The 22,890-nt window shown below is 39.2% G+C and overlaps 1 protein-coding gene across 2 annotated transcripts in view; it reads left to right on the top strand.

Annotated features, from left to right (window-relative positions):
- Positions 1-22,890, top strand: part of LOC124164083 (histone acetyltransferase KAT2A) — a 41,513-nt gene that overhangs the window by 9,773 nt on the left and 8,850 nt on the right. Inside the window, exons 9-14 of one of the 2 annotated variants that reach the window (XM_046541256.1) lie at positions 4,087-4,246; positions 9,160-9,365; positions 11,160-11,380; positions 18,530-18,690; positions 20,291-20,533; positions 22,054-22,144. In XM_046541256.1, the coding sequence (XP_046397212.1) occupies positions 4,087-4,246; positions 9,160-9,365; positions 11,160-11,380; positions 18,530-18,690; positions 20,291-20,533; positions 22,054-22,144 (1,082 nt within the window). The remainder of the gene's footprint in view (positions 1-4,086; positions 4,247-9,159; positions 9,366-11,159; positions 11,381-18,529; positions 18,691-20,290; positions 20,534-22,053; positions 22,145-22,890) is intronic. The other variant, XM_046541257.1, reaches the window with a different exon arrangement.

The following is a 22,890-nucleotide window of genomic DNA, read 5'->3' as shown; positions in this document are numbered from 1 at the left end:
ATTTATGTCCCGAAAGATTCGAAGAAGAGATTAAAATGGTTGAGAGCCTGCAGAAGATATGTAAATTCTATATCGAAATTATCAACAGTTGTGACGATCATTTCAGCGTACGTGCCAGTAAGGTTGCAAATCTTATTTATGTGAGTTAAAAAAGATTGAATTGAGCCAAAGGATGTTATTGCCACGTAATATAAATTGAAAAGTTACAAACAATCACATTAAAGGAAAAACTTAATTATGAACGGAAAAAGTGTTATTATATTTAAAGAAAAGTATTATTATTAGATTTTTCTACCCTATTGATGGTGACTTTCGCGGGGTGGTGCAGCATGCGCAGCAAGGTTTTCGGGTTGACCTTGCTGCGCATTTTTCTACCGGTTTAAGTACGTGTGCATGGAGCTTTGATACTTGCATTTTTCAATTCATATATATAGATAATTGAGCACAGCTTCCAGTGGCAATGAAGCTGACAAACTATGTGAACTTGAAGCTGAGTCAGAGGATGACCGGGAGAGTAGTTCAGGTATTTCCTCTCAAGTGTCATCAAGTGTTGGGGTTCAAGTACGCACTAAATTCAGGAGTAAACAAACGCAAATAAAGACGTGTTTCTGATAGGGCGACATCACAAAAAAATAAAATCTGTAAATACCCAGACATCCCCCATTCAAAGTTTGAAGAGAAGGAAAGTCAGTAAAACTTTTGAGGGGTCGAGCTCCGAGGAGGATATGAGTGAAGAAGATGAGTACAGTTTTTCTGATAATTCATCTAATGACTCAGAAGCTGAATTTATTAATGAAAATGACTCAGTTGAAAGAAAGCAATAAGCAATTGCAGGAATAAATTTAATTAATAGAAACCATAAGCTATAAATGGGTGTACCTGAAAACTGTAGCTTCATTCTGGGCACTCTTCAGAGAAACACAAATTTACATACGTCCATGATCATGCTAACTCTAAAAAAGATTAGACTTAATGAATGCTTTACTATTCTCTCTGATGAGTTTAGCATATCATTTAGCACAGCTAGTAGGGTGTTCCATGATGCTGTTCCAAAAATATCCCAATGTATGAAACAGCTCATTATATGGAGAGCCAAGAAAAAGATATTAGAGTTACTGCCCATACCATTTCGATCAAGGTATACCCATGTACAATCAATTATTGATTGCTTAGAAGTAGAGATAGAAAAACCATCGGACCCTGTAAAACAAGCTCTAATATGGTCGGAATACAAGTCTGCAAATACTCTGAAGTAATTGGTGTCTAGCACACCTGATGGATTAATAAATTACATATCTAAGGGCTTTGGAGGTCGGATATCTGATTCACTGCTTGTAGAACAATGTGATTACTTTAAATACTTGCCTTCTCATTGTGCTGTGATGGCTGTTCGGGATTTCAAACACATTGATAGCTTTCTTGGTACAAAAGGCTGCACATTAATTCCACCCCCCAGTGTTAAGTCTGAAGTTAAGAGCACCAAAAAGGAAGTAATGGAGACGAAAATATTGCCAGCTTGAGGATTCATGTTGAGCGTGTTATCAGACGCATTAGGGAATTTAAAATGTTAGTTCCTCATGCCTGTATAGATCACAATCTTATTACCTTGATGGATGATGTGATTATTATATCTTGTGGCTTAATTAATCTTCAGGCTCCATTAACAAAGTAGCATCCTTGAAAAAATGCCGACAATGAAAGGGAGTGCAAAATAAATTTATTACGAAAATATGACAAGAAGGATATGGGGCCAGTTCTGGGGTAACTAAAAAAACTAATCATGTTTACAGCTGTTGAAAAGAATAGGAAAAATATTTTTCTCCCAAAACCTTGTGGCGGCAGCCACAACATTCATTACAAAATCATGGTCACACTCAACCCATAGACAAGAAATATTCTTTGTCTTCTCAAAATCAGGAGCAGCAACACAAAGTGCAGCTCTTTTTTCTTTTTTTTCAGAGATAGTGCCATATTATGAGACACATTTAGTTTCCTAAATGCCGAATCGTATTTTTGGTGAGTGACGATGTTGTAATAATTCAGAATTATTTAGGCATTAATCATACCTGAAACATATTTGTACATTAGTCTATTATTTCATTACTTATATGCAAACGACTATGGAGCTGATATAAGAGAACCGCATGATAAGTTTGGTATTAAATTTATGGATAACTAATAATTAACCGCTGATGAAGGATAGTTTATTTGATTTCAAAAATAAGTATTTATAAACAGAAAACAATGTTAAAACTTAAAAATTTTCCTATGCATTAAATAGCTTCCTTACCTGCTTGCTTTCACTCCACGCATCTCGGCGGCGACGAAAGAATCACTGTTTTTAAGGAAGGCGGCCACCATAAAGGAGTCAACCATAGGTAAATTGTCTGACTGCGCCTTCTTAAATCCCACTTAAGTCATTTTGTCAATCAGTTTTCTTTTCACCTCATTCCTCCAACAATCCCCCTCTTTTTCCATCAACAACTCCCTAACGACATTAAAGATCTGTATTCATTGAAAAACAGCAGTATTTAGACATCGAATTTTATGGAGAACTGAGGCCACTGAGACTGAATATTGTTCGGTGACGTCAAGCCAATGAGAAAGCGTTTCGGGTCACGTGACTTTCGTCGATTTTTTTTAGAATTTCATTAGCATTTTACAGCATTTGTGATTGACGTAGACAACTTTGGCTTATATATTCGGATTGGTGAGAAAATTCTCTATAAGATAGGCTACAAGAACGGGAGAAACAAAGTTCATGCATGTTCCCCATTGCGATTTCAGGTCCGATAAAGCAACCCAACAGCCCTGGGTTTAGATCCTGGTGAACACCCCACACCAAAACCTCCACTACGTGAGGTTGGTCCACGGTGGCCTCTACCCTCACCTCTTGTAACCAACTTGGGTTGAATCACTAGATGAGTGATTCATTGTTACCCATAATTGGAGTGATGACAGGGTTCCCTCTCAACTTTGAAAACCTTAAAACTGTGAATAAGCCGTGAATTTCGTTTACCGTGAACAAACTGGAAATAGCCGTGAAATTTGTCGTAAATCCATAAAAACCTCTCAAACTTGATTTTAGATCTGCGATGGACGGATCAAAAGAAGAATCGATTTGTCGATCATATTTCAAGGTCAGTCACTTGCAGTCACAGTCCACGCATTTATCTGCACACGTATATTCGAAGCACATATGTTGATCCGTGTGCCATGACAACACACGGACCTTTAGGCTGTGATTGGAAGACCGTTAGCCACTTAGTGATCATTAACCCTTTTGAGAAATCAGACACCTCTTCACTTCCCCGTCACCCTCCATTTTCCCACTCTCAAACTATTGCTGGCTCTAAAGTTTGCTAACGATTGGCGACGTCGTAAGAGCACTTTCATTGCTGTGTTTGTATTCCCGGCGTTTCTCGCGTTTGCTATATTTTTAGTTAACGTGCGGCCGGTGATTGTTACATGATCAATATTTCTTCCTACAATGGCTTATCAAACAGACCGTGAATTTGACGCAATTTAGACGGTGAAAACCTGGAAAAAACCGTGAATTTTATAATTTAGTTAGAGTGGGAACCCTGGATGAAGCCTTAGTGAAGGCACGGTTGGGTATTAAATTTCCACACAAGTCCCCTTGAATCATGCACTCACTCACCATTGCGATAGGTCAATAACAGGAGGGACGCATGGCATAATATGTGCCAAATAAAAAATTTGGGAGGGCTTAAAGGATTTTGACGTTATCATGTATACATGCACATTCTGTGAACCCGGTTGAGTTGTTGTTTGTGGGGGAATCCAAGAGCAGCATTGGTAGGAATGATCACTCCTGGCCAACAATGAGACGAGTTCATGCTATGGAGGATAAAATGGAATTTAGTGGAGATGTGTGAGCACCAGATTTTTACTAGAGTCGAATGTTGATGAAGCGTCAAGTTTTAAGTTGAGTTTGCTCTAAGTACTAGCATGAGGAAAAAAATTCAAAACAATAGAAATAAGAAGAAGTGCATAAAACTGTGTTTTTTTCCTTGTTAAATTCCTGGCACTGATTGTTGAATGCTCTTTGTGTGTTGCGTGCAGTGGTGGTGTTGTGGAGAGGAAGGAGACGTCGACGTCCGAGGTGGTGGTGCCAAGTGAGCCCAAGCGGAGGAAGTTGGAGGAGGGGGAAGACGTGCCGGAGAGTGTGGTTGCTGACATCATAGCAGTCATCACTGACACCAAGAAAATGGTGGGCCCTGAGGTATGTTTAGACTGCAACTTGCAATCAACGAAGACTGAAATAATATGTGCATGACATATTTTGGGAGATAATTTATTTGGGTAGATGTTGGTGAACCCTTCCACACTCACCAGTGGCCGGAGGTGGTTAAGATTTGTGCAGTTTTTTCTCTGTTTAACTTAAGGACAGTTTTGACTATCATTTTTTACATTTTTTGACTTCAAGTTTGTTTGGAGTGATGCACTATCAAGAAACTAGAAATGTGCAAATAGTAACAGCAAATTCATGCTCAAGTACATACCTCGAATACTAGAAAGTAAGGATGAGTCGGTTCTTAAATTTTTTCGGTTCTCGATACTGGTCTGGTTCTCCCTCATCTATTCTCGTTACTTGTTTCTAAGGGTGAACTTTTATTATCTGAGTTAATGGCAAGTTTAAATGAATAACTGCAAAAAGTACATAATTTCACTAAATACCATATAAGCGCGTGTAAGAGGCGCACCTTTTTTCCCAGAAATTGCAGCCGAAAATGAGGGTGCGCCTCTTACACAAACTTCTTATCTTCCCCCCTCCCCTTCACCGGTCGCAAGTCCAAGGGGAACTGAGTGGCCTTGGTTTTCAGTGTGAGTCAGTCATCTGTAATCCTAGGTCAAAAACAAGCGGCAGGCAAGGGAGTTTCTCCCTTAGTGACGTATATTTAAAATGCTCCTGTTTGCTTTTCTTGTAAGCATCGCGACGTCACGTCGGTACCCCAGAGGTGAACATAGAAAAGATCGCGCGGGGGTTTTTCGCTCCGGAGGGCGCGCTAAAGTTACTGCCACGAGTGGGCATCCCGCGGCATTTATACTGCATATAGTAATCGCTTATCAAACGTAGAGAAACGCGTAGTTTTGAAGGACATACCTGGTTAATAGTCAATATCTGCCTTGCCGAGTAATTTCCATTACGCTGAGGAACTGATTTTTCGAAAATCATCTTCAGACGCTAATATGAGGATTATTGCAACTGAAAATTATATGGGTGCCAAAACCTGCGCTTTAAAAAATTCGAACGAGTGTGTTCATTGTTGGACTAAATTGTGGATGGAAGAAATCAGAAATGCTTATAAGTGAAGAGCGCGGAAGGAGAGGTCTAGGGGAAGGAGGGCGATCCCTCCGTCTTCGAAGTAAGCAACGAAATACAGAGGAGAAGGAGTGCGCTCCCTCCCCTCCGTATTTCAAGCTACGATGCTATGAGCGAAGGAGCACGGGAAGAACACGTCCGATCTTGCATGTGACGTCGTTGCCTTCAAAGCGAAGGGGCGAAGGCGCAGCAATGTCATATACGCATTTTGCGTTGCCTAAAGTTTCCAGTCCGTCTCGTCTTGTTTGAATGCGCTTATGCTACGCTTGTTTCTTCCGAAATTGTCCTGTTTGGACTATTTTGAATATTAGTAGCCTTGTTGTAACTATAAATCTTAGTGTCAAACAATTAGAGCTTAAAAAACTTAAATTCTGTCAGATATGCGTCGCGTTAGATCTCTTTCTTTTTTTGAACCTCGTGCGTGTCATACAATTATTGAAAGCTATCGAGATATCTTCGGGCTCAGTAGATGACTCGCCTAGCATTTTGCCTCCATAAACTGGGAGATCGATCAAGGTCAGTGGGTGAGACGGGGTAGGGATGAAACACGTTTCGATTGTTCCCCTGTAACTTGATGTTTTCTTATTTTCCTGTGGGGTCTCGGAAAGGAAAAAAAATGGCAGAGGCATTGGCTGATGGAGGGCCGGGTGTGGTTCCGTTAAATCTACGACGTGATTTTTATCCTACGGCGCTGAGATTGCCCTGATTGTTGTCCAAGCTCTTGGGAAGGTTCATGCTATGTGCCTGTCGTGTTTTGCCTTAAAATTTTCCACGGCTGCAATTCTATTGCAATACTCCTGCAAGAGCATTTAAGCAAAATTCTTCGTGAATAGGACAAGCATCATAGAGCAACGGCGTATGCGAAGAGAGGATCGGAACTCTTTCTACTCCCTCTTATGCCACTATTACCGCCGCGGTTATCAAAATTTCCTCTTTCAATTAATATTATAAGAGGAAATTTTGTTATTATAATTATTAATTAATTTAATTATTATAAAATTAACTATTTCATTTAATATTGAAAGAGGAAAGTTCGATAACTGTCGAAATTCCAGGCGTACGTCTGCAACTCCGCGCGATATATAAAAAAAAAATGCCACAAAATTTTTTTCTTCATAGCTCCGATGCTCAAAATAGGGGTGCGCCTCTTACACGCGCTTATACGGTATGTAAATAAGAAGGAATGCTCCATAAGAATACTTAAAATTGTCTCCATAATTTTGTTTGCCAAGTAAAAAAGTTTGAATAACACATTAAAGATTGGATGATCGATTAATATGTCACAGTGCATCAGGCAGCCACTGGTTCTTTCTTCAGGTTTTGATTTTAAAAATTCAACATTTTGACCCTATCTGCATCTAGCCTTTTCTTTTTTCACAAAAATATTGGCTGCAGTACTGTGCAGGCGTTCACTGAAAACAATAGTGGTTGGTGTTGATTTTGAAGAGCCACACAAAATGAGCTTGGAGCACAGTTTACAGACTGCATAGATAGTTAGCATAGTATCAGGATCTATGGTGAAATTCTCCCAAATTCAGACATCATCATCTCTTAATTTCTTTGTTGTAACTTGTGAGTCAGTTCAAAATATATTCTGTCTTCTGCAATGTAGCTTAACCCTTTCGAGACAGCGGAGTTTTCGTATTAGCATGACTGCTGTACTGAGCCCCAAGAGACTCTTCTTTCTTGTGGTCAGGATCATTTTTGGAGGACATTCGTTAAGAAGGGTCTCGCGGAACTTTTTTCAACCCATCCCCTCTGGGACTCTGCATTATATCGGACTCCGAGAGTAATGTGCTCCCTCCTTTCCGGGTTTACGACCATTCCTACGGCATTTGGTTCGCGGTCAACTTATGTATTGCTTATATGTATTTAGCACATGGATAATTGTTGCTTGCACGTAAATTGCAGACTTTGAATTGAATTCCTCATTTTTTTTCTCAGCATATTCAAATTTTAAATGAAGTTCTAAGGTCAATATTTACGGATTTAATGCAGCAACAATTTTCATGTTGATGTTTATACAGAACTTGAGATATAAGTTTATGTTTATTGTAGAATTTCGTTTAGAAGCTCAAAAGACAAAGAATTCAATTCTTAGTTTATATTTCTTGAGAAAAGAACAAATATTTATTTCGAAAACTGACTGGATAAACAATTGCATGACCATGGTCCCTTACCGCTAAGAGGGGTAATAAAAGGCGAGGGGTCAAGGTACCTGCTCCCGGATTCCGAGGGTAAAGCCTAAACCCTGCAGTGTTGGGTCCCGAAACAAAGACGTCGTACACCCATGACCGTCATAAAAGGGGGAGAGCTAGAAAACATATACACATATACAGCGTTCGTTCTCTTGGTCAGGAAAATCTCAGACAGAAATATACGGCTTTCGTCTCCCGGGTCAAGAAACGTCCACACGTATTTATACGTCTTTAGTAGAGAAAAGGTTGAATTCTGGCTTTTTTTGACAACTTATTCCCATGCCTTACAACTCAACATGCAGTTACAGCGACACCATGGATAAACTGAGCGGCCTCGGCTTAGCCTGCACTGGAGATACATCCGCTGTGCGGATGCTGCTGTGCACACACCTTAAGACTACTTTCAGATGAAATGATTTTCTGCCAGACACCTATCATGGCACGGTACACGGCATTGCAGAGAGTCGTCTCGTCTAAAAGCCACCTGAATTTCACGTGAATGGTGGTGGACAAAAAGTCATTTCGTCTGAAAATAGCCTCTGTAGCATTGTGTGTATTTGGATGCCGTAGACAGGACATCGTCAGGCCGGATTGAAATGGGGGCTGTGCCGTCAACTGCGTGATCCGACTCACTTGAAGACAACCGTAGAGACGTATGGTTATTTGAAAGCACGGTGCCCTGCCATGGACGGCAGCTGGTGAAAAGTCAGCTTGTTTGAAAGCGGCCGTGGCTACAGAAATGTCACAATGTTGGCCAGAGCGAACCTTTAAATGAGCGTGTTAGCTAGCGACTCTCAAAAGAAAAAAAAGTTCGAAAAAAAAAGGTTCCACAGGCCAAGAGCCTGCAGAACCGAGAACAGGGTACCAGAACCGACTCATCTCTACTATAAAGTATGTATTCAATATTTAAGATCTTGAATGATTATGCTAAAAGTTCTATCTCAAATATCTCAAGCAATTTGAATTTTCCACGTATACTGTCCCGTGCATATCTTTAGTAGTTGATTAGGAATCCGTGTAGAAGACTCTAGTCATAAAGTGCTTGCTGCACCAATTTAGGCATGTTGACGAACAATATCAAATGTCTTAGAATGAATTAAAAGTTCAAAGCACAAAATGTGTAAATATTCTTAACCTTCAATTATGTATTGGAAATTTATGTCACTTTGGTGTTTGAGAGTGTAATTTATTCATATTTTAATTGATGAAATAAATTTATTTCACCATTGGCAGTACACACATCTGCAAGGCTAAAGTCAAATATAAAATATACAAACGTACATGAATATTGAAATTACCAGGATAAGAATTCCCAAGATAATCATTTAACTATGATATATACAACATTAAAACAGAGTCCAGAGGGTTAATAAATGCTAACAGAAGCATGGAAAAAAATATAATAGGCATTCTAGTTGCCATCTAGGAAATTACCTTACAATGCATCCTCCAGATATTCATTAACACTGTAGTAGTATTTTTCAGCTAGAAGTTTTAGTTTCTTTTTAAATACGGAAAGTGAGAAATGGAGCATTTAATTGATTTATTAAGTAAGTAATTTTATTGTACTACTGTTAGCTTTGTTATGAATTAAAGTTTAAATTCTTTTTCAAGGCAATATTTGCTGAGGACGCCCCCCGGGATGAAGCCGCCAAGCAGAAAGAGATGATGGGAGAGATTGAATTCCATGTCGTCAGCAATTCTCTCACTCAAACAGTGTCAAAGCGCACAATGATATGGCTGATTGGACTGCAAAATGTCTTCTCACAGCAGCTACCTCGAATGCCAAGGGAGTACATTACGAGGCTACTCTTTGACCCGTGAGTTAGAGCGTTAATTTTTAGTGTCAGCGTTGGTTCTATTGTTTTTACTCTGTAAGTGAATGATCCCTCCCTTGAGAATTTGGTTAAGTGCATTTAAATTGGTCTCAAATATTCTACGTATCTCGTTGTTATTTTAAGGTCTCGTTACATGATAGAATAACATGAGGTATGCAGTTCATTTGCGAGTCAATGAATGAGAGAACGAATTCAAAAATTCTCCATGACACAATGACATGAATATATAGGATAAGATGATCTAATTTGGTTCATGTATGGTAAATGCTCCATTTAATTGAAATTGATCCTGCAAATGTACATGAACTCTTGTCAGTCAATGTGTCATTTATCTGGGCCTTAATACACCATGAAGTGTGCACGTCTACTGGCACTACTTCAATAACCACCTTAGTTATGTCAGGAGTTGGTGTTGATTCCTTATAGTTTTTCTCATGACATTGATATTGAAAGGGTCTCCTCTGATGTCATTGATATTGATTGTTTATAAAATTAATGCATGATTTTCCTCGTTGAATACCGAATCCCAGCTAAGGGAAATGCATGGAAATGGGTGAATTGTTGGACCTGTTCAAATGCTCATGTTTACCGATTGAAGGGAATGAGGACTCAAAGAACGGATAGTAGTTTGTGAAATTCTCTGTTTTCATTTTTAATTTCATCCAAACTCAAATTTTATCTATATCTGCTGAATATAGGAATTACTGTCTAGTGTAATATTAAAATTCATTTTTGTTATTCAATTTATTCCCCCCAGCCTTTATTGGCATAAATGATTTCTGGTTAAGTAGCAGACATATGTATTGCATCATTTCTTGGCTTGCTCTGCTGACTGAGGAAACTTTGCAATTGGAGACTGAGGAGTCTGTTATCATCTTCTCTGTAAATTGATTAACACTTTGCAGTCCATGTTTCTTGTAAATTATCCCTTGGGTGGTTCCATGCTCTTGAGGGTGTGTAGCCAACATTTTCCTTTGATGCTGGAGGCCTCCTCAGGGTGGAATGCTATTGCCCTCTGTGTAATTCAATGGGCATATCTGTGCATTCCAGTGGGCGGGGTGAAGGTTGGGTCATCCCATTCTCTCTTTCAAAGCTGTGAAACATGCTTTGCTCTTGTTTTGTCCAATGTCCCTGCTAAAATTGTTGGACCCGTTTGCCCTTGTCTCTATCCCCTCTAGAATTACCCGGATTCTATAGTGTCTATCTCTCGATAATACCTTCACGCTGTAGACATCTATGACATGCATATCCATTGTGAGTTCAGCTACTGGACGCTGGCAGTCTTGGATGTCATGCAGTCTAAGGAATTTAACGTCCAATCTCTGCTTTAACCCCACATCTGCTTAACAAAGAGTTGAGAGAGAAATTATCATATAACCTTATTATGCCACCAAAGATTCTGCTTAAAAATTTATTTTTGGCATAGTCATTCTCCTATGCTGGCTGCTTCAACCATAGTTGTCTTAAAAAAAGAGAAACCTTGTTAGTCACAGAATGACTTGTAAAAATAATTCAGCCCATAAATCTTAAAAATTACTGTCTCAAAATAATTTTGCATTTGCATATTCTGCAGAACACCATACATGTTTTTGCAGTCAGTCCTAAACGAAGTAAAATTACTGTGCTTTGAAGGTGGATCTTTTATGTGTTAGTTTTTGGACATAAAAGTATTTTTAGGAATGGGCACCTTCTAAATTGAAAGAATCATATTATAAATGAGATGGGCAATCGGGATTGGACTATGTAACATTAATTTTGTATCTCTGGACATTTCAGGAAGCATAAGACTCTAGCCCTAATCAAAGACAACCGACCAATCGGAGGCATCTGTTTCCGCATGTTTCCGACCCAGGGCTTTACTGAAATTGTGTTCTGTGCCGTCATCTGCAATGAGCAAGTCAAGGGCTATGGAACTCACCTCATGAACCACCTCAAGGACTACCACGTGCGGCAGAATATCTTTCACTTCCTCACATTTGCTGATGATTTTGCCATTGGTAAGTCTCATGAAATCTCGTTTGATTTAGAATATTGCTTGATATTCATTGACATCGTCTTCATTTTTTCAATGTCAAAAATTATCATTGGTAATGGTTCATTCCTTTTAAAGAGGTAAATTTTAATGCTGTTTAATTATTTTGATTGGTAAACGAATACCATTTGGAATTCAAATAAAAGGAAAAATAACGCTTTGAAAAACAAGATTTTCAATCCCAGCCAGAGATTTGAAATTTAGTTTCACTGAGTGACATTTTTGTTTTTTATTAAAAAAAAAATGGAAGCATCAGTGCACTCAATTTTCCAGTCATATGGAGGCTTAGGCCATCTGCACTTCGTTTTGAACCTCAGGTTTTGAAGCAGGTGAACTTGCTAACATTTTGGGTCTCAAAACATTTGGGTTAACGGGTTGCTATATGTGTTGAATTGGGTTACATAGTGGTTGCGTGCCTTCTAGACTTTAAAGTATTTCAGTCACATGATCAGAAAACAGTGGTCCTGAATGCCCAAATGAGATGGTGAAATGATTTGGCTTGAACATTTGTGAGACCACAAAAATAGACACACTGCAGAGGAAATGTTGGGCGTAAACTGCACACTATGTGAAAGTGCAAGTCATGACATCTGCTTGATGTGACAATTTTGGAATCGCTCAAAGCCCTTGACTCTTTTTCAAAATTGCACGTCATGTCAGATGTAGTATTCAGATCGTAGGACTTGGTGATTCAAATATCAGTCCGTGGTCCAAGTAATCTGAATGAATCCCTTGATTGATGGCATTTTGAGGTTATAAAGGATTGAAAAGTTCATGGTAAGAGTTGTGCTTACCTTATTGGTCAACCTCATCACAATGTTTTGGCCTCTCAGGAGAGTTGGCCTGTCCAACCGGTCACGCATGATCTACGCTCCAGAGAGAAAATAATGTACATACAGTGAAACCTCTATTTTACACTTTTGGATGGATCACTTACAAAAAGTGCAAAATTGAGTAAAGTGTAAAATAGAGTATCATTATTTAAAGGCTGTATTGTTTGTGGCCTGATAAAAACTGCAAAATCAGGGAAAATGTATAATGGGGGAATGTAAAATTGAGGTTTCACTGTACAGTAAAACCTCTTAACATGGTAATGGAGGGGACCAAAATTTAGGCAATTTGATGTATGGAGATTCACTATAGAGAGGTTTTAGTGATAGGCTACATTATTTCATATCCTTCGGAAATGAAAGGCATTACTGTCTTTTTAACCACTATAACAATGTGTTTATACAAACATGCATGCATTACTGAACTTATACATTTATTACCGTATAAGCGCGTGTAAGAGGCGCACCTTTTTTCCCAGAAATTGCAGCCGAAAATGGGGGTGCGCCTCTTACACAAACTTCTTATCTTCCCCCCTCCCCTTCACCGGTCGTAAGTCCAAGGGGAACTGAGTGGCCTTGGTTTTCAGCGTGAGTCAGTCATCTGAAACCCTCGGTCAAAAACAAGCGGCAGACAGGGGAGTTTCTCCCTTAGTGACATATTTTTAAAATGCTCCTGTTTGATTTTCTTGTAAGCATCACCTCCCCCTTCCCCCCCCCCCCCCCCCCGTCACGCCAGTACTCCAGAGGTGAATATGGAAAAGATCGCGCGGGGTTTTTCCCTCCGGAGGGCACGCTAAATTTACTGCCTCGAGTGGGCATCCTGCGGCATTTATACTGCAAATAGTAATCGCTTATCAAACGTAGAGAAACGCGTGGTTTTGAAGGACGTACCTGGTTAATAGTCAACATCTGTCTTGCCGAGCAATTTCCATTACACCCATGTCTCGTATAGCGCAAGGGATGCGTTCCTTGGGGTCTTTGCGCTATACGAATTTGCGTTATACGAGAGCGTTTTAACATTGGGAAGATAGGGATGCGTTCTTGGTAGCATAGGTCTTGGGTATTGAATTTCCTCTAAAACATCTGCATTCCCATAAAAAGCCTTAGAAAACATTATTTATATAAATTTTTATAGTTTAAAACATCTTTAAAGATAGTATGCACGCATTCAAAGACTTTTATTGACGTTTAAAAAAATTCTTACGTGCTTTTGAAATTCCCTCCTGTCGTGCGGGTGGGCTAATATCTGATATATCAGGGGATCGTAATGCGTTGCCGGCAGTTGACGATTTTTCAAACTTGTCTAAAAACAACTATTGTGTCACCCAGGCCCTTTTGTCGCTCATCGAAATGACAGGAAAATGCCAGTTTGTATGCCATTTCATAGCTAGCAGAGTTTATGAATGATAAATCATTTTAATTTGAAGTCCTCTGAGTCATTAGCAGCTACGTGAAACAGCCTTTAAATGCCTTGAAACCTGACCCAGGTTTTCTTTCCCTGAAAATGAATGAACGAGATTGCATTCTTTTCCAAAACAATATCGTCTCGTCAACACTAAAAACTGGTTGAGGGGGAAAGGAGCCACTTTCAATCACAGCCTGGAGTTCATCAGAAAATGTTGCGGTGACTGCACTATCAACACTTGCAGATTCACCTGATATCGCCGCACTGAAAATACCTGCTTGTCGTTTAAATTCTAGAACCAACCGGAGCTTTCACTAAATGTCTCGGAGCGATTACCACTCTCGTCTTTTTGTACTGATTCACTATAAACTTTCCGTATATGTAGACCGCTTGGTTGAAGTTGGTACGGCTGAGGTCACTGATGTTTTAACTTCGTCTTTATTCAGAATAAGGCATCGTGCGTTTAAACTTCCGCACAATATCGCTTTGATTTTCTCCATTTTCAAAGCAATTGACTTCTTTCAATTCCTCTTCTAGGTTTAGTTTTTCTTGATAAATTCTTGATTTTTCTACATGCGTTCCTATTTTTTGCTATTTTCTCTTGGTTTTTAGTCTGTATGGCTCTATCTAAATCACCTTCCATTGCTGAACTGTATTCCTGAGACGCAGAGGGCCTACGACTGCGGGGAGGGAACGAAGCCATTGTGTTTGAGACTCTATAGCGGACCCTTTTATGTGTTGATGCTATTCATGTGCAACTCGGCCACCGCTCCATTTCTCCCTCGTGAATACCGATGACCTTGAAGGCTTAAGCGTAGACCCTCTACCTAGAAGTCAATCGCCCGATAACCTATGAATGCAAAAATACGTCTCAAACCGTATTGCTGAAAAAAAATCATTTCCACCAGCCCCACGCTTAATTAACGATCTAAATTATTTATGGTCATTCTGTTAAGGAGACGAGATAAATTACTTCGGTAGGCCGGCTATCTGGACCCAATGACGAGGTATACTTTTGGCCATTGCACAGCAATGGATTTCGATTAATATATAAACCAAAAAGAAGGTACAAGGCAAGCAATAATATTAATATGCGTAAAATGATAGAAATTTCGTGTGTACTTAGCGCAAGTTCACGTTTTATCACGAGAGCGTTTAAGATTTGTGATTAGGCTACACTGCGTTGCAATGTTTCCCCGAGGAACGAATTTGCGCTATATTGAAATTGCGCTAATCGAAATTGCGCTATACGAGACATGGGTGTACTCTGAGGACCTGATTTTTCAAAAATCATCTTCAGACGCTAATACGAGGATTTTTGCAACAGAAAATGATATTGGTGTCAAAACCTGCGGTTTAAAAAATTGGAACGAGAGTGTTCATTGTTGGACTAAATGGTGGATAGAAGAAATCTGAAATTCTTATAAGTGAAGAGTGCTGAGGAGAGGCCGAGGGGAAGGAGCGCGTTCCCTCCCCTCCGTATTTCAAGCTACGATGCTATGAGCGAAGGAGTAAGGGAAGAACACGTCTGATCTTGCATGTGACGTGCGTCGTTGCCTTCAAAGAGAAGGGGCGAAGGCGCAGCAATATGTGATATACGCAGTTTGCGTTACCTGAAGTTTCCAGTCGGTCTCGTCTTGTTTGAATGTGCTTATGCTACGCTTGTTTCTTCCGAAATTGTGCTGTTTGGACTCTGTTTAATATTAGTAGCCTTGTTTTAACTCTAAATCTTTGTGTCAATCAATTAGAGCTTAAAAAACTTAAATGCTGTCAGATATATGTCTCGTGTTTTGCCTTAAAATTTTCCACGGCTGCAATTCAATTTCAATACCCCTGCGAGAGCTTTTAAACAAAATTGTTCGTGAGTAGGACTAGCATCGTAGAGCAACGGCATGTGCAAAAAGAGGATCGGAACCCTTACTACTCCCTCTTATGCTGCTGTTACCGCCGCAGTTATCAAAATTTCCTCTTTCAATTCGTATTGAAAGAAGAAATTTCGATAACTGTCGAAATTCCAGGCATACGTCTGCAACACTGCACAATAGGATAAAAAATTTCTGCAACATTTCTTTTCTTTATAGCTTCGATGCTCAAAATAGGGGTGCGCCTCTTACACGTGTGCGCCTCTTACACACGCTTATACGGTATTTATTAATAACAGAAAGCGAGTGCTACCGCATTATTTTTACCATGATTTGAGAGAAAATGATGTGATCTCTCTCAATTCAACAGTCACTTAAAATGATTAGAATAGTCGGATACCTTTTTTCTTATTTACTGTTAAGTATGCTCTCATATGGAATAAAATGGCCTTAACTAATGATTAACATGAAAATTACAGCATAATAAGGTATACACCCATGTCTCGTATAGCGCAATTTCGATTAGCGCAATTTCGATATAGCGCAAATTCGTTCCTCGGAGAAACATTGCAACGCAGTGTAGCCTAATCAAAAATCTTAAACGCTCTCGTGATAAAACGTGAACTTGCGCTAAGTACACACGAAATTTCTATCAATTAACGCATATTAATGTTATTTCTTGCCTCAAATCTTCTTTTTTGTTTACATGTTAATCGAAATCCATTGCTGTGCAATGGCCAAAAGTATTACTCGTATTGGGTCCAGATAGCTGGCCTACCGAAGTAATTTATCTCGTCTCCTTAACAGAACGATAATAAATAATTTAGATCGTTAATTAAGCGTGGGGCAAGTGGAAATGAGTTTTTTTTCAGCAATACGGTTTGAGACGTATTTTTGCCGTCATAGGTTATCGGGCGATTGACTTCCAGGTAGAGAGGGTCTACGCTAAAGCCTTCAAGGTCATCGGTATTCACGGGGAAGAAATGGAGCGGTGGCCGAGTTGCGCATGAATAGCATCAACACATAAAAGGGTCCGCTATAGTGTCTCAAACACAATGACTTCGTTCCCTCCCCGCAGTCGTAGGCCTTCTGCGTCTCAGGAATACAGTTCAGCAGTAGAAGGTGATTTAGATAGAGCCATAGAGAGTAAAAACCAAGAGAATATGGCAAAAAATAGGAATGCGTGTAGAAAAATCAAGAATTTATCAAGAAAAACCATAAACCTAGAAGAGGATTTGAAAGAGGTCAATTGCTTTGAAAATGGAGAGCGTCAAAGCGATATTGCGCGGAAGTTTAAACTCACGATGCCTTATTCTGAATAAAGACGAAGTTAAAACATCAGCCGCCCCAACTTCAACCAAGAGGTCTACCCATACGGAAAGTTCATGGTGAATCAGTACAAAAAGACGAGAGTGGTAATCGCTCCGAGACATTTAGTGAAAGCTCCGGTTGGTTCCAGAATTTAAACGGCAAGCAGGTATTTTCAGTGCGGCGAAATAAGGTGAATCTGCAAGTGTTGATAGCGCAGCCACCACAACATTTTCTGATGAACTCCAAGCTGTAATTGAAAGTGGCTCCTTTTCCCCTCAACTAGTTTTTATTGTTGACGAGACGATATTCTTTTGGAAAAGAATGCATTCTCGTTCATTCATTTTCAGGGAAGGAAAACCTGGGTCAGGTTTCAAGGCATTTAAAGACTGTTTCACGTAGCTGCTTATGACTTGAAGGACTTCAAATTAAAATGATTTATCATTCATAAACTCCGCTAGCTATGAAATGGCATTCAAAGTAGCATTTTCCTGTCATTTCGATGAGCGACAAAAGGGCCTGAGTGACACAATAGTTGTTTTTAGACTAGTTTGAAAAATCGTCAACTGCCGGCAACGCATTACGATCCCCTGAGATAGCAGATGTTAGCCCACCCGCACGACAGGAGGGAATTTCAAAAGCACGTAAGAATTTTTTTTAACGTGATTAAAAGTCTTTGAATGCGTGCATACTATCTTTAAAGATGTTTTAAACTATAAAAATTTATATAAATAATGTTTTCTAAGGCTTTTTATGGGAATATAGATGTTTTTAGAGGAAATTCAATACCCAAGACCTATGCTACCAGGAACGCATCCCTATCTTCCCAATGCTAAAACGCTCTCGTATAACGCAAATTCGTATAGCGCAAAGACCCCAAGGAACGCATCCCTTGCGCTATACGAGACATGGGTGTATAAGAAAAAAAAAGAGTGAAACATTTATTGCTAAAAATGTCATTCCATGTATGAAATCGTGGCTGCATTAATGGTCTCTAGTTGTCTTGGTACGATTTGTGGAGGTAGGCTGTCTCGGGGGTATCTCCTTGGTATGATAAATGGAGGTTTTACGAGATGAAGAGGTTCACCATGTAGAGGTTTGCCTATAAATTTACGTGTAAATCTGACGGGACCGTAGGTGTGGTATGAAGTATGGAGGTTTATGATATAAAGAGGTTCACCACATAAAGGTTTTACTGTAGTTATAAAAAGTAGTTGATGATATGCTAGATAATATTATGCAAGGTATACCATAGCTTCACAGGAAGTCAAGGAAACACTAAGTGTGAATGTCCCTTGGAATATCAAATGGTTGAATTTTTCCACTCATGTGAGCAGCAGTGTTGAGTGACGAAACGCCCAGCTAACCAAAAATCAACCACCAACTGGGATCACATCAAATCTTGCTCCTCCCCGATCGGTCCGTTTGATTTCATGTGTGCATCCCTAATGATGTATTCCAAATGCACTTTCTTCCCCTCTTGCTCTGTTATGCCTCTTTTTTCTCCCCTCTTGATCGTAGATCATCGATCACTTGACTTTCATGATTTTCATATAAATGGGCCTCCACTTATAGGTGCTTCAAACACACTTACTCACCGCACATTTGGAATCAAATGCTTTTATAACAGCAAAATTTTCTCCCAGAAAATGGTTGGATACCTTCAACTTTCATGCCTATTAATTTTTGCTGTATTTTCTCTACTCTAGGTTATTTCAAGAAACAAGGATTCAGCACGGAGATAACTCTCTCTAGACCGCATTACTTTGGCTTCATCAAGGATTATGAGGCGGCAACTCTCATGCATTGTGAACTGCAGCCCAATATTGTGTACACGGAATTCACTGCAGTTGTGAGGAAACAGAAAGAGGTGGGAAGTAGATATGTACTATTTGAAGGAAAACAGTTTCTATTTGCTGTGAATGCGATTTTTTCCATCAAAATGATTTAATGAGACTTTTCATGAAAACAACTGATAGGTCAAAAGAGTTAATTTTATCACAATTTTTTTGTGTTACCAGAAAAGTGGACATCACTCATAGAATATCAACTTTACTCCAGAAAAGTAACAATGACTAACATTTTTGTCGAGGTCATTATTCTTTTCACGAAAAAATTCTTATTTAGGATTTAACTGTAAATTGTAATTTCTGTGCAAATACAATTTTCTCAATGCCCTGGGACTATGCTAATAGTTACTTACAGCCTTTGTTTGACCAGGGCTTATTCCTGTAATATAGATAGTGATCCATTTACAGGACTCTTTGAATTTTATTGAACAAATTGTCATGATTTAATGCATAATTTCAGTTTTTACCAGACTTTTTAAAGGGTTTTGGCTTTTATAATGACTTGTTCCTGTATTTAGATAGATTTTTGATAATTTTGCTAATTTATTAAATCCCAAGTCACAAACAAGCATCAATGTTACTGATTTCTCGATATTAGTCCAAAACGTGGATTAAAACTCTAAATTCTTGATGCTGCCAAATTATATCATGTGAAATTTCCCCATTGAATGAGGCAACAATCACTATTGGTACACCACCAATCGTGGGCTCTATTTTCTCTGTACCTACTACACAAAGCCGAAAAGAATACTCAGAGAAATGACTCAGGTTTAAGAAAATTAAAAAAAAGGGAATGAGGCTGCCAAAATAGGAGAGGACGGAGGAGAGGAATATTTTTAATCAATTGTAATTAGAGACTAGACAAGTTTTCAATATATGTATGCATCCGATTTAAGTGACAATGAATGCAGAAAAAAATTACCAATCAAACCAAGAAAATCCAGCTGAATTTTCAACGAACCAATGATTTTGGCTACCAGTTTTGGGGCCAAAAATGTTTATTCAGGATTTCATGCTGCCGGGATCAACAATATATGAAGCTGACTAGTGTGGGACATTATTACAATGGCAAATAGCCATTCAAAACAGAAGGAGAGACAGCCTTATTTCTGGAATTGTCACTGAAAATGCCCATGCTTACTGTGCTAGGGTAATGTGACAGCTTCTTGAACATGCGACATCAATGCGACAATTTTGATCATCTGCTATACAGTCCCAACCTAGCCCCTGGTGACTACCATATCTTGGTTGAAATGAAGATGTAGCTAGGAAGGCAGCTTTTTTAAACTACATATCTGTAAGATTTAGGACAACGGTAAAACTATTGAAAGTCATTAGCGGCAATGTTCTATGAAGAAGGTGTTTTATAGCTTGCTCACCCGTATGACCAATGTCTCAATCGTCAAAGCAATTTTGTCAGAAAGTAGCCACAAATATGCAAAATGTTTAGCCTTGGAATAATTTTATTCATTCATTCACTTTGTCTTCCATTTATTTCCCATATTGGATATTGAAAGAAAAAACTGCCCTCTTATTTTGATTTGATTTTGATAGGTATCTTTATGTCCTTATACATAAAACTTATTTTGTTCATTGTTCTGTCTATTTTTTTTGTTCTAGATTGTGAGAAAGTTGGTGGAACGACGCCAGAAAGTTGTCCAGAAGGTTCATCCGGGTCTTTCAATCTTCAAGGAGCAATCTGGCAATCCAAATGGTGGATGGACGAAAATACCAATTGAGAACATACCTGGCATCAAGAAGACTGGATGGCAGCCGCCTGCATCGGCCACGTCCGCCTCCAATGACTCCAAGATGAGTGACAGCGAAGGCTTACTCTCAGTGCTCAAGTCCATCCTCAACCAGGTGAGTGGTGCTCATTCCTTGAGTCGTTGAGCCTCCCATAATGCCTATTCTACATGCTCGGCTCAGCGCCTAGGATCAGCCGTCCTGGCGGCTGATCTTACCGTGTGGAGACGTTGCCACGGCTCAGCCGAGGGGGTCGGATCATCTGCCTGGGACCCCCAGCTTAAGTTAAACCCTGCGCTGTTGTCATCACCTCTCTCTCATATGGCGTATGTATTTGGTTGCGTTTGGTTATCTTCTGAGTGTGGTTCTTCTCACTGAGCTCATAAATGACAAAGTTAGTGGTGCATGCTCCAAATGGGATTGTGGATGAGACCAACATCCTTACTGGAATACATATTATAATACGTTCCCAGTGAACAAGAAATTTGAAAGCCATTACCGTCGTCGCCTTCTCGTCAGCGTTCTTGCCATCTTCTCGCAGTCACCTTCATAACCATTCCATTGATGATCCAAAACAGTCGTGATATTTAATTAACGGAGTCATAATATGCCAAATATATACATATTTAGGATTTTTCCCGATGTACAAACTTCAAAATTCTCTACTCGTTACAAAACCTGAGGAGGTATTATCGCCCTAGCCGATGAAAATCATCTGAATTATTCTAAATTCATCTCCTTCCGTAGAAGCATCACAGATAATAACTCAGGAATACACTGATCTGCCAAAATAAATCCGGTAATTATCTGCTTTGCTAGAACCGCGAGAACTTTTTCCATATAATGCTTCAGTGCTCGCCGATTCTCAAGTGTTCTTAAGCTTTCAGTTATTGCCATCAGATGGCGAGGTGTGGACTCAAGCCTCTCGTTAAGAATGGGTTTGCGCTGAGTGATTTGGCTGAGCTAAACCGGATGAGCTGATCTGAGCATGTAGAACAGGCATAAGCTGCACAGGATTGCACCAATTGGTGTCATGCTGACTCCCTTACTGAGATATGTGCATACTATGGTGGATGCTGACCCTTAAGTATTTACTGCAGAACAACCTTTTTTCCTCTTTTCACCGAGGATTGTTTATTTATTTTTGGTCAAAGTTTTCATGGATTACTTTCATAATTGTGACAAACGTCATTTTTCTCTCACACTCCTCAATGTTACACTAGATAGAAAATATAATTTCATATTCTGCTCATTGGTGGTTCAGTGCTGAGGTTAGGCTGGTTGGTGAGATCGGTTTATCGTAAATTTTCAGTTTGTTAAAAAAACAGCCATCGGAAAACACTGGGGGCCCCTGTATAGAGAGGAGACATTCCAAGGAAGGTGCTCTTGAAACATTCACTGTGGATTGCCTCAGCAGTGACAAATAATTCCTGTATGTGGTGAATCAATTTGTCTAATACTGCCACAGCTCTAGTTTTTGGCTATTGGGGCCACAATCATTGTAACTTTTTAAAATTTGACTATCAAAAAGTTGGATAGCAATTTTCAATTGAAGACGAGGCATGCTGAGAAAATCTTTTTTCATTTCTTTGAAGACATGAAGGTTTCTCTCATTGTTACTGTGCATTTCTCTGTAGGTGAAAAATCATAGCGCTGCTTGGCCATTTCTGAAACCAGTCGACAAAAATGATGTACCTGACTACTATGATCACATTAAGTACCCAATGGGTAAGTGGAAAGGGATGCTTAGATTGTAGTGATTAGTGGGTATTCACTTTCTGGGGATGATGGAAAGTAGTAAATAAAACTTTTCCTTATGTTAAGTAGATTCCATAAAGGCACGCCTGAAACAAGTAATTATATTCTGAGAATGATTTAGAGAGGTTGAAGTAACTTGGGTCTGTGATCAATTATATTTTGTTGAATGCGGAAATGTGCCCAATTTGTACGCATTGTTTACATTTTTACTGCCTACCATGCCAACCTGCCTGCCATTGGCTGTAATTATTTCATTGACTTCTTGAAGTACGCACATACATACATATTTGACTGTTTTGGTGCCATTAGCTCATTTAGGATATAATTTGGGATATTAATATTTTATGTGTGTTAATATGCTGTACATTTTACTTTTGTTAGAGAGTCTGTTAACTACATGTTTCACTGCTACATGAAGATACAGCATAAGGCTACATGCAGATACATTTGCATGCAGCTATAGTCTCGGCTATTACAGTCTAAGTTCTTTGAAAACTCATCTTTGTAATGATTTTTATGTAACTGCTTGTGTGCAATTAACATTCGTGCTTTATGACTATCTAGGTATGTAATTGTAGTCATTGATACTGTCAAAAGGGTAGAAAAGGAGATTTACTTTGTCATAGCCTTGGGGAAAGTTTGAATAGTGCTCAGCCAGGAAAATTTGTCACACCAATCTGTTCTGCTGTGAAGAAACAGTTGATCTCCTGCCTAAA

This window comes from Ischnura elegans, chromosome 8 (genome assembly GCF_921293095.1).
Source record: "Ischnura elegans chromosome 8, ioIscEleg1.1, whole genome shotgun sequence".
Classification (NCBI taxonomy): Eukaryota; Metazoa; Arthropoda; class Insecta; order Odonata; family Coenagrionidae; genus Ischnura; species Ischnura elegans.
Note: the sequence above shows the minus strand (reverse complement) of the source record. Positions and strands in the feature narration are given on the sequence as shown.